Source organism: Podarcis filfolensis, assembly GCF_964270895.1.
Source record: "Podarcis filfolensis genome assembly, chromosome: 7".
Classification (NCBI taxonomy): domain Eukaryota; kingdom Metazoa; phylum Chordata; class Lepidosauria; order Squamata; family Lacertidae; genus Podarcis; species Podarcis filfolensis.
Window position 1 is genome coordinate 90,380,651 of NC_139603.1, and position 24,066 is coordinate 90,404,716.

Sequence of the window (24,066 nt, forward strand, 5' to 3'; positions counted from 1 at the left end):
CAGTGTGATCCTGGGTTCCTCCCCCAGGATGTGTGTGCATGCATGGGGTGAGGTTGGGCTCTGTTCTGCTTGTCTTTGCAACATCCATCCTCCCCTCATTCTCCACACAGCCACCAAGGGAGAGGGGAGAGGGCTGGTCTTCTCCAAAGCTTCCTAAGTTTTTTTTAATGCACAGAGAATCCCATAGAAGTCAGAGGTGAAAAGTTAGAGAGTGCACCCTGCCAGTGTGGGAATGTTGAGGCAGGCAGAAGAGGATATGTTGGTTATTAATATCCTACCTAACTTGTTCTAGCAAGTTCCTTTACTTAGCAAGAGTTTCATCCCCCTTTTCACACAGCAGAAAACTGGCTGCAAACTTGTGTGAGTTTCTTAAGACAATAAGCAATTCAATCTGGCTTGTCCAGATTGAAATATGTCCTAACATGTTCCTGGTAAGACCCCTTTTTAATCCCTCTTAAAAGAATAAAGACACCACAGTCTTATTCATAAGTAACAAAAAGTAAGGTCACGCCCACCCACAAGGAAGGATGCTCCAGGCCAGGAGGAACAGGACGTTTTGACTGGCAGGACCAAACATTCCCTTGCAATGTCCACTCTCTTCTTGCAAAACAAGGAATGTTGTACCTGACTGCTCCCAAGGTATTATTTATACCCCGCCCATCTTGCTGGGTCTCCCCAGCCACCCTGAGCGGCTTCCAACAAAGTATTAAAATACAGTGGTCTGTTAAACATTAAAAGCTTCCCTAAACAGGGCTGCTTTCAGATGTCTTCTAAAAATCTGGTAGTTGTTGTTCTCTTTGACATCTGGTGGGGAGGCGTTCCACAGGGCGGGTGCCACCACTGAGAAGGCCCTCTGCCTGGTTCCCTGTAACTTGGCTTCTTGCAGTGAGGGAACCGCCAGAAGGCCCTCGACGCTGGACCTCATTGTCCAGGCAGAACGATGGGGGTGGAGACGCTCCTTCAGGTATTCTGGACCGAGGCCGTTTAGGGCTTTCAAGGTCAGCACCAACACTTTGAATTATGCTCAGAAACGTACTGGGAGCCAGTGTAGGTCTTTCTGACTGGTGTTATGTGGTCTCGGCGGCCGCTCCCAGTCCCCAGTCTAGCTGCCGCATTCTGGATTAGTTGCAGTTTCTGAGTCACCTTCAAAGGTAGCCCCACGTAGAGCGCATGGCAGTAGTCCAAGCGGGAGATAACCAGAGCATGCACCACTCTGGCGAGACAGTGGATTACACCCCACAGCCAGGAGGTTTGTCTGTTTCCCTAACTGACCCATTTTCTGCCCCTCTCTTTCCCACCCCTCCCAGCATCAGCATTGGCACTTTCTCAGCCTTCCAGCAGGCTGCTTCATGCCAACGCCCAGACGCCATCCTGCGCCAGCAGCAGCAGCACTTAACCACCAGCAAGGCAGAGGAGGCGGGTGAACTCCTCCCTGCAGCCGAGCACAGCCCTTTGGTGAAGGCCGCGGTCTGGGGCATCTCAGCCACGCTGGGGGCCGCAGCACTGGCCGTCACGCAGACCGCCCTGGAGTGGGCTCCAGAGTTCCTTCTGCAGCTCTTCTGACCTGGAGCAGAAGACGTCGTGCTCAGTGGACCTGGAGGACCACCTCTTGGGGGCGCCCTAGCTCTGGATTCCCTGCCCTGAGCAAAGGGATCAACTCAAAGGCCACCCAACTCTATGATTCTGATCCAAAGACTCCTGGCTGCCTGGAATGCTCTGCAGGGCAAGGGGCAGCCAAAACGCCAGCCAGGGGCGAGTGGAAACCGCTGGCCAGCTTGCATGCACTTGCTAACAGCTCTGATTGCCTTCAGAGATGCCGTGAGTGTTGCAGCGCCTGGGGAGGCTGCCACGGGGCTGCCGGGTGCTCGACCCCTCGGCTCACCACTGCCGTTCCCCTTCCCTGCATGAGGGCTGGGGTCTCCACCTTCCCCAGTAACGGCTTCTCTTTGAACAATGACAGGGAGGCTCTGGGCTCCCTTGCCCAAAAGCTGCATTGCCACAGGCAACACATTCAGGGATGGGCATCTTGAGTTGGCATAGCAGAGGTCAAATTGCACATGACCCAGGGCGGAGAAGCATAGCTGAGGATTAGAGCGGCCGCCTTGTATGCAGATTGGTTTCAGTCCCTGCCGTTCTCCAGGAAGGGTGGGGTTGCTGGGAAAGATCCCGTTTGAAACTCCAGAGATCCGCTGTCAACCCACTGAGCTATAGATGGACCTGCGTCTAACATGGAACGAGGCAGCCTCCTGTTCATATCTGAATTGCATGGAAGCAATAGTTCCCTCTGCTCTGGGGTTTGGTGCCTGCTAAGTCTGCAAAGCCCTGCTGTCACCTCGGCATTTCTGGGGTCCCCTCTCTCCCCAGATGGAGAACAGCATGAGAGCCTTGAGGCGAGGGTTCCTCAAACCTTGGATGCTGCCACCAACCTTCTGATCGTATATGTATACAGGCTCAAGGCAAAAATCCCAAACCTAAAGGGATATTTACTCTGACCAACGCAGAGCCCAATGGCAATTTTAAGCAGTGAGACTATCAATGTTTTCAGGGAGGTGTCACTAGGAGAGAGTTTGCAGAGCCTCTGAATGACCAGGCAAAGCCAAGAGTCCCATTATAAGTGGTTTATTTACTAGGGAGTGGAGGAACACAGGCACACAGCCGTTTAACCAAAATGAACCGTAGGGAGAGATCCGCTGCCAAACTGTCGGGAATATGCTTTGAACTCTTGCTTGCCATCGGAGGTGGAGTTCTCTGTGGGCAGCTTCGTTCCGTGCCTGGATTTCAAGAGAGTCCAATGAGGGCTCCTGTGAACTCTGCAAGGGCTCTCATTTTCCGCCTTGGGCTCCCGGCCGCCTGCCTTGACTTTCACGCACAAGATATCTGACCGCACCTCCTTGCATACAGGGCCGGCCGTTCCATGAGGCAGAGTGAGGCAGCTGCCTCTGGCGGCAGATTCTGAGGGGTGGAAAGAAACCAGAGCTGTGTGCTGTCTGCCCTAAGCCAGCCTGCTGCCCTGGGGTGCAGAGGAGGGCTCTGTTCTGGCACCAGGGCTGAAGTAGAGTCAGATTTTGTGCACAGAATAGGGATTGCATTGTCTTGCCCTATGCCTTTTCGTCGTCTGGGTGGCGGCAGCAGGCACAGCAGCCCCCCCCCCTTCGCCAAACAAACCAGACGATGTGAGTCAAAACCGAGTGTGTGTGCATTTATTTATTTTATATTTGTATCCTGCCTTCCTCTGCCAGCAGACCCCAGATGGGACTGCCTCCCCGCTGCCAAAGTGCTGGTCTGATCGCTCCTGTCCCCCTTGAATGTCCAGTTTCTCCCTTTACATTTCTGGACTAGAAAGGCGCACATTAAGTGGGAGTCCCGGTCCCCCCGCTGACCCCCCTGCTCAGCCACACGACTTGCCTTGAAGGGGAGAACAAGGAAACCCAGACTATGTTGGGTTCGAAGAGACTTTGCTGAAAGCAAAGGAAAGCTTTATAAAATAAATACTTTTGACTTGTTTGTTGGCCTGTGTTTCTGATGAGCCATCCCTGTGCCCCTCTCTTCCTTGGAGCATAAAAGTGTAAGAGTGCCCAGTTTTCTCAGTCGTCTGTGGGAAGCCTGCAAGCCCCTCCTGTAGTTTCTGGCATCTGGTATTCGGAACTTTTTCTGCCTCTGACCATAGAGGAAGAGCGTAGCCGTGGTGGCTGATAGCCATCACTTGCCCTCTCCTCTGTGAATTTGCCCACGTGCAGAGAGGGCTTCCACTGCACTCAGCTCCCTCTTCTGTGGTCTTCTCTGAAGAGACAACTTTCTGGCCACTGTGAGGACAGGATCCAGCTATGGCAGGGCTCCCCAAACTTGGGTCTTCAGCTGTTTTATGGACTACAACCCCCATCATCCTTGACGGCTGTTCCTGCTAGCTAGGGACGATGGGAGTTGTAGTTCAACAACACCTGGAGACCCAAGTTTGGGAAATACAGAGCTTTTCTTGCATTCCTACTCAAGCTGCTTTGGATTGTGTAAGAGCACCACATCCCAATGGTTCTAGTTACAGGTAGGTAGCCGTGTTGGTCTGCCGTAGTCAAAATAAATAAAATAAAATTCCTTCCAGTAGCACCTTAGAGACCAACTACCGTATTTTTCGCTCTATAAGATGCACCAGACCATAAGACGCACCCAGTTTTTGGAGGAGGAAAACAAAGAAAAAAAATTCTGAATCTCAGAAGCCAGAACAGCAAGAGGGATCGCTGCGCAGTGAAAGCAGCAATCCCTCTTCCTGTTCTGGCTTCTGGGATAGCTGTGCAGCCTGCATTCGCTCCATAAGACGCACACACATTTCCCCTTACTTTTTAGGAGGGAAAAAGGTACGGTTGGGATGAAATCATATGAGGGGTGCCAGAAAGAATGTCTGTTGGAGCCCGAAGGGGAGGGAAGGAAGACAGCAAGATGGCCAGAGAGAAAGGAAGGGGTGTCGGGATGTCTGCGCCCCCAAGTGATGGGCCCCTTCAATGGTCCAGAGGGAGAGAAAGGGGCTGAGGGGGCTGGTGCCCTAGTCAATGGGCCGGAAGGTGAGTAGAGGGGGCTTCTCTGGCATGAGGATGAAGCCGTAGATGGTCTTGAGGTCTGCCTTGGAGACGGTATCGATCTTGAAGTTACGCAGAATCTGAAACAAGAAGCACAACACGTGTGAGACTGCAGGCATGCTGGGGTGCGTGTTCCTCCAGTGGATGGCAAGGGACCCCCTTTCTCTCCCCACCATTGCCTGAAAACAGGGACCACCAACCTTTCTTATTTTTATTAAAGATTTTCTTGATTTACAAAAGTGTTTGCAATGTCTCTCTCTCGTATTTTTTCCCATGTAACATTTTTACACATCAGTTTCATTTGTTGAGACATTAGGAAGAAAAGGGGGAAAGAGGTGGGGGGGAGGTGGGGGGGTCGGGTGGCGATGTTTCTATTTTACTTAATATATGTGGGGTTTGGTATCAACGTTTGCTTGTGCAGGTTCTCTGCTGTTCACTTGTGTTCCTTTGGTGGTGAGAGAGGTTGGGGTTGGCCTGGGGTGTGGCTGTTCATTTGTGGTTGGCTGTGGTGATCTTTGTTTTTGTGTGTGAGTGGGGTGGGTGGGTGTTTTGGGTCAGCTTAGCCATATTGATTTGTATGCTGTTGGTGGATTATTGTCGTTGTCCTGTTGGGCTGTGTATGTGATAAAGGGGAGCCATACCGGGGTGAAGGCATCTTCTTCTATTTGTCCTGTGTCAGTTTCAGTTTATTGGTTAATTTTTCTAGTAGGGCTGTTTCCCATACTATTTGGTACCGTTGGTCCATGCTTACTCCTGACAGGTCTCTCCGGTGTCTGGCTATGATGCTTCTGGCTGCTGAAAGTAGGTGGGTTATGAGTTCTTTGTGGTGTAGGTGGGCATTATTGTCTTGGAAGATGTTTATTAAGGCCAATTCTGGAGTGATTTCTAATACTTGCTTGGTTATTTTACTTATTTATTGTATGGTTGTTGACCACCAACCTTTCTGAGCCCGTGGGTGCATTTTGAACAAGCGCGGTGGGCGCCAGTCACAAAACAGCTGTGTCTGTGCCAAGGAGTAAGTCCCAGTGAATCTAGTGAGGATTACTTCTGTGTAGCCATAGATATGGTTGCAGTGGGTGGGTGGGAAGTGGGATGCTCCTCCATGATACCCACCTACCCACCCCCAACGTCAGGCATGGGGCGCCACCCCCAGGAAACCATTCCACCGTGGGCACCTGGGATTTGCCACGCAGCAGTTTTGAAGTCAGAGTGAAATTGGCTTTGGGGGAGCCAACCAAAACACGATATTTCAGAGGGGACCAGTGGCCTGTGGGTAACTGTGGGCAACACTCATGTACACGGACTCCACAAGAGGGGTACAAAGGCATTGAGCAAAGGGTCATGTGTGCACCCCCACATTGTGGCACCTCCCAAGATGCCGGGCAGAGAATTGCTTCCACCTCCCAGACCTGCAACCCCACAACTCACATGCATGAGGAAGAGGGTCATTTCTGCCTCCGCCAGGCGACGCCCGATGCACTGCCGTGACCCGAAGCCAAAGGCCAGCGCCTTGAAGCTGTTGTCCTCTTTGCCAGTCCAGCGGCTCGGGTCATAGCGCTCCGGGTCCCTGAAGACCTCCGGGCTCCGGCCCATGGCATAGAGCCCCACCTGGCACAAGGTCTGCAAGGGAAGGAGCACAGTCTTGAGCGGAGGCTCCGGGGCAACGTCCTTGGTGGGCTGAAATCAAGCTCTGGAGCTTCCAAAGGCGGTGGTGCGCTTGTACGTTCACCCTGGACTTTCAGTCCCTCCAACCAAAGTTCGTTCCAGGCTGTTAAGTGCTCACTTCCCCCAGCCCATCATTGATCAAAACTCCACACAGATCTAGTAAAGGGACCCCTGACCATTAGGTCCAGTCATGACCAACTCTGGGGTTGCGGCGCTCATCTCGCTTTATTGGCCAAGGGAGCCGGCGTACAGCTTCCGGGTCATGTGGCCAGCAGGACTAAGCCGCTTCTGGCGAACCAGAGCAGCGCACGGAAACGCCGTTTACCTTCCCGCTGGAGTGGTACCTATTTATCTACTTGCACTTTGAGGTGCTTTTGAACTGCTAGGTTGGCAGGAGCAGGGACCGAGCAACGGGAGCTCACCCCGTCGCGGGGATTCGAACCGCCAACCTTCTGATTGACAAGTCCTAGGCTCTGTGGTTTAACTGATAGCACCACCCGCATCCCATATATATATATATATATATATATATATATATATATATATATATATATAAAATTTTGCCCTAATTCTTCACCCAGTTGCCAGGACTAAGAACATGAAACTTCATCTTGGGGAGATGATCACCCTTCCCACCACCACCAGCTAGGTCCAGGTTTGGGGGGGTAGACAGGTAGCTCAGAGAAGGAGGATTTCTGAAGGAGGCAGGTTCGCCTCATCCCCTTTTGGAGCATCTTTTGGAGCCCTGCTGCCCTGTGCATTCTCAGGGATATCCGGATTGCCTGTCTGGGTGTACCAAAAGGACTTGTTCTCACCCAATCCACCAGGCAGACATAAGGCTGAAAGATCCTATTGCAAAGCCAAGAAGGCAAGGACGCATCAGGCATTAAGAACGTAAGAGCCTGCAGGATCAGGCCAATGGCCCGTTGAGCCCAGCATCCTGTTCTCATAGTGGCCAGCCAGATGCCCATTGTGGGAAACGTGCAAGCAGGATCCGAGCACAAGAGCAGCCCTCTCCCCTCCTGCGGTTTCCATCAACTGCGATTCAGAAGCATGGATGCCTCTGGCTGTTGGAGCAGAGCAGAGCCATCAGGGCTGTTGGCCATCAATAGCCCTCTTCTCCTCCATGAATTTGCCTAATCCTATTTTAAAGCCATCCAGGATGGGGGCCACTCCCACCTCCTGTGGAAGGAAGTGCCATAAGGATAACTATGCACTGTCAGAAGGACTTTCGTTTCTCCGTCCTGAATCTCCCAGCATTCAGCTCCATGGGATGCCCGTGAGTTCTAGCATTAGGCGAGAGGGAGGAAAACTCTTATCTTTCCCCTTTCTCCATGCTGCAGCTCCACATCTCTTCTCTTGCCTACTCTGACGGGGACCATCGGCTGGGTGAGGACTGCAGGGCCTGCTCCCTTCCAGGGCCTTTTCCAACTGGCCCAGGGGGCGTGGCCCAGGCCCTTATTTGGAACAAACTTTGGGGGAAGTGTGGGAAGTTGCTCTGCCATTGCTTCCGGGTTCCAAGTGGTTAATGTGTCTAAAATGTCCTCAAGCAGTCGGTGGCATTTTAAATTTTTATTTCTTTTTTCCCTTTTTTGCTTTGTTGGGGGTGGGTGGGTGGGATGGATATTTGGTGGGGGATTAATTTTAGTATAATTGTTCTGTTCCTTTTTTGTTGTTGTTTTATTGGTTCTGTATAGTTTGCGTTTTGTTTTTAAGGGGCGGGATCAGGGCTGCCTGGGAGTGGGGCCCCAGCCAACACGATGGCTGGGGCAGGTTCCACAGGGGGGGAAGCACTGGGACATCCGATCTCGGTGATCATGGGCAGGAGGAGGAGTTACACTAAGACCAGACCATGTCATTACCGAGGAGGCAGGTTTAGTCGTTGTTTGAAGACTATCCCTACCTCTGGGTCTGGCCTTGACCGGATGGATACTGGAATCAACAGGGGAAACCTACATGACCTGAAGGTGTTGCTGTGTAATGCCAGGTCAATGATGAATAAAACCACTGCCATCCACGACCTGATTGTGGATGGAGGATTTGACCTGGCATGTGTGACAGAGACCTGGTTGGAGGAAGCAGATGGGCCTGTCCTTGCCGCTGCTTGCCCACCAGGTTTCTCTTACGCACAGCAACCCAGGTCATGTGGGCGGGGAGGGGGGGTTGCAGTGATTTTTAGGAAGTCACTAGCTTGCACTAGCTTGCATGCACTAGTTTTCTGAGTGCATGTTCTGGAAGTTGGGCAATAGGGGCAGTACAGGATTCCTTTTGGTGTACTGACCTCCCCGCTGCACCAAGGATTCCCTGTCCGAGCTGCTTCAGGTCGTGGCGGATGTTCTCCTGGAGACACCTAGTTTGATTGTCCTAGGGGATTTTAACATCCATGCCGACACGACCTTACAAGGGGCCGCTCGGGACTTCGTGGAAAGCATGGCCTCCATGGCGCTGTCCCTGAATAAGTTTGGCCCAACCCATAGTCATGGACATGCCTTAGACCTGGTGTTCACCTCTAGTGACGTGGGTGATCTGACACTAAGTAAAAGTGAAACAAAAGAAGTGCCATGGTCAGATCACTTCCTGGTGCAACTGGACTTCTCCGCGACCCTTCCCCTCTGCAGGGAGGTGGGACCAATTCAGATGGTCTGCCCCCGCCACTTAATGGATCCAAATGGTTTCCAGAGAGTGGTAGGGGATGCTTTATCCCATGTTGATGGCCTTTCAGCTGATTCCCTGGTGGCCCGCTGGAATGCGGAGTTAACCAGGGCTATCGACTGTCTGGCTCCAAAGCGCCCTCTCCGATTGCATGGAGCCCAGACAGCCCTGTGGTTTTCTTCGGAGCTGAGGGCGATGAAACAATCGCTGAGACGGCTAGAGTGCCGGTGGCAGAAAACTCATTCCGAATCTGACCGGACACAGGTTAGAGCTCAACGTCGAGCCTACCAAGTGGCGATGGCGACGGCGAAGAAGACTTTCTTCACCGCCTCTATTGCATCTGCAGAAAATACTAGCAGGAGACTCTTTCAGGTGGTCCGCAATTTAACGGAACCACCTTTACCACCGGGGCCTTGTAAACACCCCAAGATCTCCTGCAACGATTTTGCAAAGTTTTTTGCAGATAAAATCACTCATATTCGGAAGGAGCTAGACACCACCGTGGGAGCAGGGCTGGGGCGGGAGAGTGCTAGAGCTCTGTCTGGTCAAGTTGCATGGAATCAATTTCAATCCATTACCCCCGAGGATGTGGACAGGCTGCTTGGACGCATGAAACCAACCACCTGTCTCCTTGATCCTTGCCCATCCTGGCTAATAAAAGCAAGCCGGGAAGGGCTGGGCGATGGGCTCTGCAGGGTGGTGAATGCTTCCCTCTGTGAGGGAACATTCCCAGATCCACTGAAAGAGGTGGTCATTAAACCGCTTCTTAAAAAACCATCTTTAGACCTGGCCAGTATGGCCAACTATCGCCCAGTCTCAAATCTTCCATTCTTGGGCAAGGTGATTGAGCGCATGGTTGCTGAACAACTCCAGGCACGCCTGGAAGAAGCGGACCATTTGGATCCCTTCCAGTCGGGATTCAGGCCTCATCATGGGACTGAAACTGCCTTGGTCGCGCTGGTTGATGATCTCTGGTGGGCTAGGGACAAAGGTGAGAGCTGCTTCCTAGTTCTGCTGGATTTCTCAGCGGCCTTTGATACTATCGACCATAACATCCTTCTGGACCGTCTTGAGGGGCTGGGAGCTGGGGGCACTGTCATACAGTGGTTCCGCTCCTTCCTCCTGGGCCGTGTCCAGAAAGTGGGGGGGGGATGAGTGTTCAGACCCCTGGGCTCTCACTTGTGGGGTGCCTCAGGGTTCCGTCCTCTCCCCCATGCTTTTTAACATCTATATGAAGCCGCTGGGAGAGATAATCAGGGGGTTTGGACTGGGTGTCCATCAATATGCAGATGATACCCAGCTCTACCTCTCTTTCAAATCAGAACCACTGAAGGCGGTGAAAGTCCTGTGTGAGTGCCTGGAGGCAGTTGGAGGATGGATGGCGGCTAATGGATTGAGGTTGAATCCTGACAAGACAGAAGTACTGTTTTTGGGGGACAGGAGGCGGGCAGGTGTGGAGGATTCCCTGGTCCTGAACGGGGTAACTGTGCCCCTGAAGGTCCAGGTGCGCAGCCTGGGAGTAATTTTGGACTCACAGCTGTCCATGGAGGCACAGGTCAAATCTGTGTCCAGGGCAGCTGTTTACCAACTCCACCTGGTACGCAGGATGAGACCCTACCTGCCTGCAGACTGTCTCGCCAGAGTGGTGCATGCTCTGGTTATCTCCCGCTTGGACTACTGCCATGCGCTCTACGTGGGGCTACCTTTGAAGGTGACCCGGAAACTACAACTAATCCAGAATGCGGCAGCTAGACTGGTGAGTGGGAGCGGCCACCGAGACCACATAACACCGGTCCTGAAAGACCTACATTGGCTCCCAGTACGTTTCCAAGCACAATTCAAAGTGATGGTGTTGACCTTTAAAGCCCTAAACGGCCTCAGTCCTGTATACCTGAAGGAGCGTCTCCACCCCCATCGTTCTGCCCGGACACTGAGGTCCAGCTCTGAGGGCCTTCTGGCGGTTCCCTGCCTGCGAGAAGCCAAGTTACAGGGAACCAGGCAGAGGGCCTTCTCGGTGGTGGCACCCGCCCTGTGGAATGCCCTCCCATTAGATGTCAAAGCAATAAACAACTACCTGACATTCAGAAGACATCTTAAGGCAGCCCTGTTCAGGGAAGTTTTTAATGTGTGATTTTACTGTATTTTTGGTTTCTGTGGAAGCCGCCCAGAGTGGCTGGGGAAACCCAGCCAGATGGGCGGGGTACAAATAATAAATAATAATAATAATTATTATTATTATTATTATTATTATTATTATGTCAGGGTCTCAGGCAGAGAAGGGTCTTTCCCATCACTCTGCCACCCAAATCTGCTTTTAGTTGGTAGAAGCCAGAAATGGCGCCACTGACCGATGGTCCTTCTGCAAGGACAGGAATGGTCTGGGCCAAGGCAGCCTTGATCACAATGTCTCTGATGGGGGATAGAACTGTTGAAGATTCATTCCCCGTGTCTGCAGTCATGAGATTGTTGTCTATCACATGATGCTGTATGTTTTCATTCCACAGAGTGGCAAGTGATGGAGACGGGATGTTTGTGTTACTGTGTTCCATGAAGAGGGACTATTGTCCTTTGTTCTTTCTCTCTTTGCTGTCTGATGCTAGAGAGAGAGGGAGCCATGTTGCAGTGCTCCATGTGTGTTTATATGTAAATAAAGTAGACTAGCCAAAATGCTGAGGTCTGTCACGCGAACTGCGCCAACTCTGTGGATCCCTAAGTGTGCCAGTGTCGGTTGGCATCAGTCACTGTGATGTTTGGGCTAAAGAACGCTAATGAAGCTCCCGAACTATTGACCAGGAGGGAGAGAACATGCCAGGTAGGCATGTGTCTCTGCCAGGGTCCTACTCGAGTGCAGGGCGAGCTCCAGACAAGAACAACAAGAATCGGCATGGGATCCTGGCTGATGGGAAGGGGGCTGGGGGTGGCGAAGGGCGTCTGCAAAGGACACTCACCCCAGCTGGCACACAGTAGTTCTGAAGCACCACGTCCCTCATCGGGTAGCGCTGCACTGTAATCCCCACAGGGTAGAGCCTGCAAGAGAAGGATGTCGTTGTGGCTTCTCAAAGAAAGTGGAGGAAGAGAATAATAGCATCACAGAATGTAGACCAGTCCAACCCCCTGTGAGGCAGGAATATATATATATTTATTTTAAAAAATTATTCATTTTCAATAACAGTCTACCAATTAATGACAAATTAAGTCAAATCCAAATTACAATAACCGCAATACACCAATTATATATTCCAGTTATAAAAAATTGGGACTTCCCATGTTCCAGATGTCTAATCATCCTCATTCATGTCTCTGCATTTGCGGCTATTTTTCAAATTCAAAACTAATATTATCCATCCTTATTCTCAGTCTCAGGCAGGAATATTTTGGCCAACATGGGTCTTGAACTCACGACCCTGGGGTTAAGAGTCTCATGTTCTACCGAATGAGCTATCCCAGATTAGTACCACCAGTAGTTGTTTCAGGAAAGCCATTCTTCATGCAGCTCATTGCTAATTCCTCTTCCATGAGCTTCCAAGTCTAATCCCAAACTCATGGTTTTCATCTGCCCTGCCCCCCCCAGCCATCTTGTGGGACCCATTTCCTCGCCAGGCATGGCACCCATCCTGCTCTCCTTACCTCAGCGTCTCCTTGATTGCACCCTTGAGCAAGGGCATGTCATTCATCACCTTGGAGAGCTCCCTGGATGAGACCGCAGCAGCCTTGACCTCTTCCCGAAGGGCTGTCTGGACTTGTGGGTTGCGGGCCAGCTCAAAGAGGGTGAAGAGCAGGGGCATGGCTGTCTGGAGGGAGAGAGGGAGGGAGTCAAGGGAGGAAGAACCTCCTCAGACAGTGTGCCCCCCTCCCCCAAATAAGGGGAAGCTGGGCTGGATGAATAACCAAGCCGGAATTAAGATTGCCAGAAGAAATATCAACAACCTCAGATATGCAGATGACACAACCTTGGTGGCAGAAAGTGAGGAGGAATTAAAGAACCTTTTAATGAGGGTGAAAGAGGAGAGCGCAAAATATGGTCTGAAGCTCAACATCAAAAAAACGAAGATCATGGCCACTGGGCCCATCACCTCCTGGCAAACAGAAGGGGAAGAAATGGAGGCAGTGAGAGATTTTACTTTCTTGGGCTCCATGATCACTGCAGATGGTGACAGCAGTCACAAAATTAAAAGACGCCTGCTCCTTGGGAGAAAGGCGATGGCAAACCTAGACAGCATCTTAAAAAGCAGAGACATCACCTTGCCAACAAAGGTCTGTATAGTTAAAGCCATGGTTATCCCAGTAGTGATGTATGGAAGTGAGAGCTGGACCATCAAGAAGGCTGATCGCCAAAGAATGGATGCTTTTGAATTCTGGTGGTGGAGGAGACTCTTGAGAGTCGCATGGACTGTAAGAAGATCAAACCTCTCCATTCTGAAGGAAATGAGCCCTGAGTGCTCACCGGAAGGACAGATCCTGAAGCTGAGGCTCCAAGACTTTGGCCACCTCATGAGAAGAGAAGACTCCCTGGAAAAGACCCTGATGTTGGGAAAGATGGAGGGCACAAGGAGAAGGGGACGACAGAGGACGAGATGGTGGGACAGTGTTCTCGAAGCTACCAGCTACCAGCATGAGTTTGACCAAACTGCAGGAGGCAGTGGAAGACAGGAGGGCCTGGCGTACTCTGGCCCAGGGGGTCACGAAGAGGCGGACACGACTAAACGACTAAACAACTCAAACATGCAGTTGTGCTATAACTGGTGTTACATATTCAGACTGTCTGGTCAGCAATTTGGTTGCCAGATTCTGCGCCCACTGCTGTTTCTGAACTGTCTTCAAAACTGTCTTCCTACTTTAGCAAAATAGGAAACCATTGTTAACGGAAAACTTCCTAATTTGTTGGTTGTCTTGCACAAAGGGAAGAGTAGGTTGCATGTGTGTCCAGAAGTCTCATTCATATTTCAGCAAGTTAACATGCAAATAATCCAATTCTGGCCACTGTGTTCAGTGGAGGTTACAACTAGGAATATGTAATAAGCATTGTGGTCTTCCAAAGTGTAAATGCTGCCGCTACACTCATTGTTACAAAAAGAGGAATTAAAACCACATGAAATGTCACTATTCAACACTTTCATGTAATTGTATTTCATGACTATTGTATTTTAATATTCTGTTGGAAGCCACCCAGAGTTGCTGGGGAAACCCAGCCAGATGGGCGGGGTATAAATTATTATTATTATTATTATTATTATTATTATTATTATTATTATTATTATGTATTAGCAGCTTTCAATGTATAAAGCCATAATGTCTCTTCAGTAATGTAATTTCCATGTTGTTCCACTTGAATCTCCGAGTCTTCATACACTCCACATTAAATTATTTTCTTCCTCATACCTGTTTTATATATTATAATACTATCATTCATTTTTATGCTGATCTTTTTTGTGCACCGCCTTAAGACTTCTGGGTATAGGGTGGTATATAAATCATCATCATCATCATCATCAGAAGGACACATTGACAAAACCCACTGAAGCCAGTTTAATGGTCTCAGCCTTCTGCTTTTCCAGACTAACAGTGACATGGTCTGTGGCACCTTCCACAGCAACCGTTTTCGTAGTTGGAAGCAGTCAGTGGGGAGCTGGCCAGGTGGGAATAAGCCAGCAAAGCAGGGGGCAGGCCTTACAGGACCCCTTGCAGGAGGTCCCAGGCTCTCCAGTTAAGGCTGGGCCATATGTCCCATCTGAAACCCAGGAGACCCATTGCTGCCGGTCAACGTGGCCAAGACTAAGCTCAAGCACCACCCATGGTTTGGCCTGGTCTGATGTTCCTGATCTGTTTATGGGGTGGGGCGCACCCACCGTGTCCACGCTGCCGGCCGTGAGCTCCGTCATGTTGGCCTTGATGGAGTCGAGGGGCATCTCTTCTTGCAGAAGCAGCTCGGCCATGATCCCCGAATACTTGCGGGGCTGCCCCAGGCAAAACTCCTGGTAGATATTCTGTATGCACTTGTCCGCTGCAGAAGCAAGGAGAGAGAGGTGGGGATCAGGTCCAGGCGCAGTGAGAAGCGCCCCACTCTCAGTGTAGCCTTATTAGACTTTACCGACTGGTGGGGTCTGCGTTGCTCCCAGGAGGGAGGGAGGAAGTCAAATGACACCGAGGTTGATTCAGAGAAAGAGTTTATTCTGCTCTCCGGATAGCAGAAGGCACTTGCGTGGTTAGTCCACAGCAAGTCCAAAGAAATGAGAAATTTCATGCAGTATATATATCCTCCAGGCACCCTCTCCCCCTTTCCCCAGGAATTCAAGCATGTCAGCTTATACATGTAAGTTGACATCCATGACCATAAACAGTTGTTCCTGTTCTGGCACTCTTGACCATAAAAGGTTCTTCCTGTTCCTATACTCTTATCTTGGGGCAGGAGGTCACCAACTCCTGGTGCCATTCCCGGGTCTCTTGTCAGACTTGACAAGGTTTGTGCGTCTTTGTGGTCTTTGTGGTCAGGATGTAAGATAAGACCCAGACATGCCATCCCTGCTCTACTGGAACTGGCAAGGCCACTCATTGCCATCACGGACTGATAAGGGAGAGGGCTTTGAGCACTTGTTTATACAGCTGGGTTTTCTGTTTATACATTGACTCAAGCTCAAATTTCCTGAGCTTGAAAAGCTCAAGTTAATGCATTTTAAAAACGCTCCCTTGGAGGAGGAAAAATGGGGATTTTGGGTCAGTTTCAAAGTGACTGCACAGAAACCCATTCCTTCATCAGCCTTAGAAACAAGCCCACATCCAGGCCAGGGGTGGCAGGCAAGGAGCCCAACAGCAGGTGGCGCCAGAGACAATGGCAGGCAGGGCCGACTCCAGCTGAGTTTTGCCCCCACGCTCCTCCGTGGTGGATTCCAAAAGGGGTACAGCTGAGACTGGGGGGGAGGGAGGAAGCAGACAGGAAGCGCCACTCTCTGGAGTGGCTGTAGGAAAGATGGGAAGCAAGCAAGTGGGGTTGGCTGAGCACAAACTGAATCCAGGCCCCGAAAGGCACCCAAGGACAAACATAGCACATTGGGACCCCAGGAGCTCCAAGGCCATGGCTGTTGCTGAACGGGTACCAAAATGAGGAATGAGATGGTTCCCAGCAAGAGAGAACCAGTGAGGAGCCTCCTCCTCACACACCAGAGATGGGCACCAGTGTGTTGGCAGCACACAATCTCCTAGAAGTTAAGGGACGCCAACAAGAACAAGCTTCAGGCCTCCACTGCCTGGTCCTGACTGGGGTAACTGTGCCCCTGAAGGACCAGGTGCGCAGCCTGGGAGTCATTCTGGACTCACAGCTGTCCATGGAGGCACAGGTCAATTCTGTGTCCAGGGCAGCTGTCTACCAGCTCCATCTGGTGCGCAGGATGAGACCCTACCTGCCCACGGACTGTCTCACCAGAGTGGTGCATGCTCTGGTTATCTCTCGCTTGGACTACTGCAATGCGCTCTACGTGGGGCTACCTTTGAAGGTGACCCGGAAACTACAACTAATCCAGAATGCGGCAGCTAGACTGGTGACGGGGAGCGGCCGCCGGGACCATATAACACCTGTCCTAAAAGACCTACATTGGCTCCCAGTACATTTCCAAGCACATTTCAAAGTGTTGGTGCTAACCTTTAAAGCCCTGAACGGCCTTGGTCCAGTATACCTGAAGGAGCGTCTCCACCCCCATCATTCTGCCCGGACGCTGAGGTCCAGCGCCGAGGGCCTTCTGGCGGTTTCCTCATTGCAAGAAGCCAAGTTACAGGGAACCAGGGAGAGGGTCTTGGTGGTGGCACCCGCCCTGTGGAACCCCCTCCCACCAGATGTCAAAGAGATAAACAATTACCTGACATTTAGAAGACATCTGAAGGGAAGTTTTTAATGTGTGACATTTTATTGTATTTTTAATCTTTGTTGGAAGCCGCCCAGAGTGGCTGGGGAAACCCAATGGGCCGGGTACAAATAATGAATTATTATTATTATTATTATTATTATTATTATTATTATTATTATTTCCTTCTCTCCTTCTGCTTCTTTGGAGGGCAGGAGCCCCCTGCCCATTAAACTGTGCCTGTTAGATCCCTGATACTAAGTGGGGTGACTGTGCCCCTGAAGTACCAGGTATATAGTCTGGTACTCTTGGACTCACAGCAGTGGTATCTCTCGTTGTGAACGGGATCCGTTCCGGAGGCCCGTTCGCAACCTGAAAAGAACGCAACCCACATCTGCGCACATGCAGGTCTCAATTTGCCGCTTCTGCGCATGCGCATGATGTCATTTTGTGCTTCTGCACATGTGCAAGTGGTGAAACCTGGAAGTAACCCTTTCCAGTACTTCCGGGTCGCCGCAGGACGCAACGTGAAGCAAACGTAGCCTGAGGTATGACTGTACTCTGGTTATCTTCAGCAACTGCAGCCTCTGCAACTAGCCTCTCTGTCTCCATTGCCACCGCGTCCCTTGTCCGGTGCCCACTGCCAGCCCTCGACTGGTCCATCTAAGGCCAACTCACGCAGGCCCAGGACTGTGTCACATTCCTGCTCCAGACAGCGCATGCTCCCTGCATGGAATGGAGCGCCGCTTGCCCTGACACCCACTCAAACCAAGCCACGCAGCTCAGCCGCTCCTTTGCACCCCAGTGGGCGCAGGGGAGCCACTGGCCCATGGTCCTCTCCCCTCTCCCCCCGACGAGGGGTCTGGGGCTCACCGTGCTTAAAGATGGCGTCCCAGGCCTCCATGTGATCTCGCCAGAGCTTGTTGTTCACCCAGCGCATGACCCCGGGCGGCAGGAAGAGGAGGGGCAAGGTGGTGCGCAGCATCGTCTCCACGGTGTCGATGAAGTGCTGGGACTCCGGATTGGGGTTCTCGTCCAGGAGGCCCAGGCGCTGTCCATACAAGGCGTAGCTGCTGGCTGCCGGGATTGGAGGAGAAGGAGGCGAATTGGAGGTTAGAGGTCAAAGGGGAGGGAGCGGGGGCTTTGCAGATGCACTCTCTCATCCCAAAGGAAGGAAGGAAGGAAGGAAGGAAGGAAGGAAGGAAGGGGCGTCCTCCTTCACAAAGTTTCGAATCCTAGGCAATATTCCAGGGGAATATTCCTGCGGAACTCTCTCCCACAAGAGGCAGTGATCGCCATCAACCTGGATGACTTTAAAAGAGGGTGGGGAAAATTCATGGAAGAGATGGCGATCAATGGCTTTGAGCCACGATGGTCAGGATTTGCCAAAGGCAGCAATACTTGTGAATACTAGTTGAACCGGACCATGGGTTTTTGTAACTTTTACGGATTATTGGCTGCCTGGTTTTCATCACTGAATATATTGAAACCTGGCAAAACTTTAAAAGTGAGTAAACTGTAAAGCTTGCATTTTTCTTGTTTACCTAAACAGTCTTTGCTAAGAGGAAAACTTAAATGGGATAAAAGTAACCCAAATCTGAAGACAGAAGTGCCTGGCAGGCTCTGGTCCATGGGGTCACGAAGAGTTGGACACGACTAAACGACTAAACAACAAATCCAAATCTGCCTAAAGCAACCTTGGATATCATATTTATTCTAGAAGGTTATGCAACCTTGTCCTAAATAATAAATAATAATAATAATTTTTATTTATACCCCGCCCTCCCCGGCCAGAGCCAGGCTCAGGGAGGCTAACACCAGTAAAATTACAATAAAAATATAATGGGGGGGGGGACAATTTAAAATACAGGTTTAAAAGTAGCCCGTGGATCAAAACCATAAGGAGAGGGAAAACATAAGGGTCAGACTGAGTCCAAACCAAAGGCCAGGTGGAACAGCTCTGTCTTGCAGGCCCTGCAGAAAGATGTCAAGTCCCGCAGTGCCCTGGTCTCTTGTGACAGAGCGTTCCACCAAGTCGGGGCCAGTACTGAAAAGGCCCTGGCCCTGGTTGAGACCAGTCTAACCACCTTGTGACTTGGGACCTCCAAAGTGTTGTCATTTGTGGACCTTAAGTTCCTCCGCGGGGCATACCAGGAGAGGCGGTCTCATAGGTACGTGGGTCCTAGGCTGCATAGGGCTTTAAAGGTCAAAAGCAGCACCTTAAAGCTGACCCTGTACTCCACCGGGAGCCAGTGCAGGCTTCTAGAGATAAGGTGCAGGTGGATGGTGATTTTTCACCTCTGCTAAAATAGCTACAGAGGTACCTTGGGTTAAGTACTTAATTCGTTCCGGAGGTCCGTTCTTAATCTGAAACTGTTCTTAACCTGAAGCACCACTTTAGCTAATGGGCCTCCTGCTGCTGCCACCAGAGCATGATTTCTGTTCTCATCCTGAAGCAAATTTCGTAACCTGAAGCACTATTTCTGAGTTAGCGGAGTCTGTAACCTGAAGCGTATGTAACCTGAAGCGTATGTAACACGAGATACCACTGTATTTGCATTCTTAGACAAGTAAGAAGAGGAGGGAGAAGAATCCCCCCCCCCCAAAAAAATGCCCGTACCTTCCAGGGTGAAGCGGAAGAGGTCGCGGTGGAGGTCAACCGTGAGCGAGCGCCGTGCATTCTTCCTGATCAGCCGATGTATGGACTCAGCAAAGTCCTCGGCCACCGTGTTGAGGAAGGGCAGGAACTTTCGGGTGCCCACGGGGCTGATCACCTCTTTGTTGAGGATGAGCCGGTCTGAGCGCCAGTCCTCCCCGTTCCTGCGTGGGAAGAAGACCCCAAAGTGAGGTAGGAGACTCTGCGTCTGGAGTGCTTGGCTTGGTTTCCTGTGCAGGGACTCCATCACCCACTGCTGATCCTCTCTTGCCCCACCTTCCCTCCTGGGCCTGGCACCCCAATTGCCACCCTCTCATCACTCAGAGGTAGCTCAGCGGCAGAGCATGCAGAAAGTCCCAGGTTCGAGTCCTGACGGCATCTCCAAGAAGGGCTGGGAGAGGCTCCTGCTCTGAAATTCTGGAATTTGGCTGCTGCCAAAGCCACTTCCGCCCTACGGAGGAGGTGGGGATTGCACGATTGGGGGGATTTCTGGCCGCATCACCCCCTGGCTGGCCAATCGGCTGGCTCTGGGGGCGTGGCCTGCCCTATTTAAGGCAGGACGCGCCGGGGGTCTCCCTCTTTGCCACCTGCCAGCTGTTCCTGCTTTTCCCACCCTCCCGCCCTTTAAGGTTTTCGTCTTTGACCTTGCTATAGACCTCGGTTGGTCGCCATTGAGGGGCCTGGTAGGAATTTTTCCACTTGGCAAACTGGCACCAGCCACTTGGTTTTCGCCTCCCTCATAGCAAATCGTCACAACTTTCTGGGTATTGGCGGTTAGGCATTGGTATAGTTCTGTAGTTGGAAGGGGGAGGAAGCACCATCTCCTGCCCCACATATTGAAGGGTAGTCCGATAAAGGGTTCTGGGGGGCGTGGCCCTGTCCGAAGCCTGGGGAGGTGAGGGCCTAAGGCACGCCCCCTATCGGTGACCCCAGGGGAGTTCCTAGTGATGTGCATCAGCAGGACTCCCCCTACTGGTGGTTAACCCTTCCTGGACTTCAAGCGGATGGGCTGGAGTCGGATATAGTCAGTTAGGACCAATGCCTAAGCCAATACCGCTCATCACCTGTAACCAATAAAGTTGTGGCCTTATTTAGCCCATTAACCTTAATAATTGTGTCATGTGTCATTATTTCCACTGGGGGGGGGCGGGAACTCGCCACGCAACCAGTGCAGCCAGTGCTGAGCTAGATGGAGCAATGATCTGAGTAGAAGGTAGTGCTCTGTGCTCCTCCTGCGTTCCCATTCCTGCCTCGGAGCTCAGCATTGCCTCCACATATTCAGAGGGTACCTGAGGTCCTCTAGACTCCAGCTCCCATCAGCCTCAGGCAGCATGGCCAGTGGTCAGCCATGAAGGGTGCTGCTGTCCAGTAATACCAATAGAGAGCTGATTTCTTGGGTTGCTCTGCGGAGGCCACTTTTAACCAGAGGAGCTGAGATTCAAGAGGAGGCAGACGGGTCTAATTTCAAAACCATATTGGCTCTGATATGTTGCGGCAGCAGGGACTGGGAGGATCGCAGAGCCACAGAAAGGACCCTGCAATGAAGGAATCTTTCACCCAAAGCGAGACTCAAATCCACAGCTCTGAGATTAAGAGTCTCATGCTCCATCAGCTGAGCTAAGAATGCTTTGAGGTCATCCTGACCCGTGTGGTGTAGTGGTTAGAGCAGCCTTTTATCAAACTTGAGTCCCCAGCCAGGTGTTGTTAGACTACAGCTCCCATCATCCCTGACCGCTAGTCCTGGCAGCTAGGAATGATGGGAGTTGTAGGCCAATAACATTTGGGCACCCAAGTTTGAGAAAGGCTGGGTTAGAGTGTTGGGCTAGTCCTGGAGAGACCTGGGTTCGAATCCCAACTCGGCCATGGAGCTCACTGGGTGGCCGTTGATCAGTCACTGCCTGAAAAGGTTGTTGTGGAGATTAAATGAGGAGAGGAAGAGGAACCATGTACCCACACGGTCCCATAAATAAATAAATGGGAAGTTATCCCACTGCATGAGGCCGTCCCAACCATCGGGGGGGGGGGCACTGGGTGTGGGAAACGCAGAAGTCATGCCGCTAAAGTTCCCGATGCCCCGTCCAGCAGCAGCAGCCCGCCCTTCCCTACTGGCCTCACTCACAATAGGAAGACTCCGCATTTGTGGTTCCGCAGCGTGCGGTGGGCGATCCACGAATTGATGCCCATTCGGCGTGGGAAGATCCCCTCGGACTGGAACAGAACGGCAGCATCGCGGGGCAGGAGCAGGTGGACGGAGTCGTAGGTGCCCAGCGTCTCCCTGCCAAGTGGGACGGAGTCAAGCCCTTGAGATATGGACCCCCCCCCCCAGATTGCCCCTGCCAAATCCCAGAACCAGAGTGCGGCTCCCGAAGTGCAGAATAAACAGAAAAGTTCTCTCTCTCTCTCTCTCTCTCTCTCTCTCTCTCTCTCTCTCTCTCTCTCTCTCCTCTCTCCTCTCTCTCTCTCTCTCTCTGTCTCTTTCTCTCTCTCTCCTCTTTCTCTCTTTCTCTTTCTCCCTCTCTCTCTCTCTCTCTCTCTCTCTCTCTCTCTCTCACACACACACACACACACACTGCCCTCAACACAAATCTCTGCCCTCAACAGAGGGCTGATTCATACATGCAGATAATAGGGTGTGTTTTTTTAAAACTGGCTTGCAGAATGTACTAGCTGGTGGGTCTGCATCGTTCGGCAACCGTGGGGTTAATTTATTTGGCTTGCTGAAATTGCCTCCCTAGGGAAGCCCAGCCTCCAATCCTTTTAGCAGCCTTCTTGCAAGGTAGCTTTCTAAGGAAGCCTGTTGGGTGCTCTCCTTTGGAAGCAATGCATTTGAGGAAGCATCACAGAGCGACTGACAGAGCAAGATCCCATGTGGAAGACCACTGAGTATAAATCCACCTCCATTGGGTTGTTAATGTGTGAGTGACCTATTGCCGCACAAACCCACACTAAGGCGGCTGTCTAATACTGCCTGATACTGAAATCAGGTCTAGGAGCTGAGCGGCGGCTCAGACAAAGACCCTGGGCTGTGGTCTTCCAAGCGCAAGCCATGCACGGCCACGCAAGCTCATGCAAGTTTTAAACGGCTCACTACCACACTCTGCCTCAAAATTTGCATTGGTTCATTTGCACAAATACTGTTGCCCTTAAACAGCCATTGTTATGGGACTGGAGTCTGAAATGGGCTGAAATCCACAAGACACTTTCTGGAGACCAAAGCCCTAAGATTTGGCACGGACAGAGTCCAACCAACACGCCCTGGTTCCTGGAAAAAGATGGAAACAGGCCATTTATGCACCTGACCCCCAGCAGAAAGCGTCTTCCCACGCACACCCCACACTTTCCAATGTGGTTCTTCCCCACATTTCCCCCTGCAAAAAGTCTGGGGTTTGTTTTTTTAAGAATGTGGATTTGCTGTGCTAAGATGACAGGGCACTTTGATCTAAATGCGAGATTATTGTTTTCTTGCTTCTGGTTTAACTATTTATTTGTGGTTTTATCTTGCATTTTAATCTTGCAAACGGCCCTGAGCTCTCTTGGTGAAGGACAAGTACAGTGGTACCTCGGGTTAAGAACTTAATTCGTTCCGGAGGTCCGTTCTTAACCTGAAACTGTTCTTAACCTGAGGTACCACTTTAGCTAATGGGGCCTCCCACTGCCGCCGCGCGATTTCTGTTCTCATCCCGAAGCAAAGTTCTTAACCCAGGCTACTATTTCTGGGTTAGCGGAGTCTGTAACCTGAAGCATCTGCAACCCGAGGCACCACTGTATATAAATCAAATAGATTAAATTAGATTAAATAAAACTCTAAGACGCGTCTGGATTGCTTCTGCATAAGAGTGTCCGTCTGAGAGCGGGTTTGGAACTCACCTGTAGATGGGCCCCAGGTTCTGGAAGTTCTTCTGCATGATGTGGTGGAAGTTTGGGAAGCTATTGGTCCTCCAGAACTGGTACAGGTTGACCCAGGCGTTGGGGCTGCTGCGGGGGATGGCCTCAAAGGGAAGCGCCCTGGAGATTGGTGGCTTTGGGGCCACGGCCGGCGCCACAGAATGGCGTGGCTGCCCTGAGCAGAAGGAACGCAGGACGCGAGAAGGAGCAGACCGGGGACTCATCTGACCGCGGGCTCCCATCTCCCCTCCCCTGCCTTCACAGCACCCGGCAACCTCCTGGGTCTTCTGGTTCCTCTCCAAGTGCTCTCCCCCGAGGAGGAAGAGAGCGAGGGGCCTTATAACCCTGCCAGGGCCTCCCCTGGCCAAGGACACAGCGCCATGCAAGTGCACCTCCTCCCGGCCGTGTCAGAAATGATGACATCTCCATCGGGGACACATCCCTCTCCGCACTCGCTGCCTGTGCACCAACCTGGAACGTTGAATTCTCACAGCAGAGGGGACCTCAAAGGCCATCGACCCAGCCAGGCCCTGCCGACTAGAGCACTACAGCATCCCTGCATCATCTCCATAGCTCAACCACTGCTGCGGCTGCCTCTAAAAACAAGAGAGGGGAAAGTTGAGAGCAGCCAGGAAAGACCCTCTCCACACTGCCACTGTCAAACACACACAGCCCAACATTTTCATCCAGCTCCTGGGTCCTGAAAAGTCCACTGTCTGTATCCATTAACTGCCGGGAAGTCTAAGGAAAACCTGTACTTGTTTAGGGAAGTTTTTCATGTTTGACGTTTTATTGTGCTTTTAATATT

The 24,066-nt window shown here is 51.5% G+C and overlaps 2 protein-coding genes across 2 annotated transcripts in view; one reads left to right on the forward strand and one right to left on the reverse strand.

Moving 5' to 3' along the window:
• Window positions 1-4,087, forward strand: part of LOC310766155 (TBC1 domain family member 20-like) — a 20,782-nt gene extending 16,695 nt beyond the window's left edge. The window contains exon 8 of the mRNA XM_083622183.1: window positions 1,308-4,087. Coding sequence (XP_083478309.1) covers window positions 1,308-1,563 — 256 coding nt within the window. The 3' untranslated portion in view covers window positions 1,564-4,087. The remainder of the gene's footprint in view (window positions 1-1,307) is intronic.
• Window positions 3,185-23,575, reverse strand: LOC310766176 (cytochrome P450 11B, mitochondrial-like). Its single transcript, XM_083622220.1, has 9 exons — window positions 23,241-23,575; window positions 21,493-21,648; window positions 19,338-19,537; window positions 17,591-17,794; window positions 14,732-14,886; window positions 12,513-12,676; window positions 11,834-11,912; window positions 5,997-6,188; window positions 3,185-4,648 (listed from the first exon to the last, which is right to left on the reverse strand). The coding sequence occupies exons 1-9, from the start codon at window positions 23,498-23,500 to the stop codon at window positions 4,535-4,537; spliced, it is 1,524 nt and encodes a 507-aa protein (XP_083478346.1). The 5' UTR covers window positions 23,501-23,575; the 3' UTR covers window positions 3,185-4,534.
• Between the last annotated feature and the right edge of the window lie 491 nt (window positions 23,576-24,066).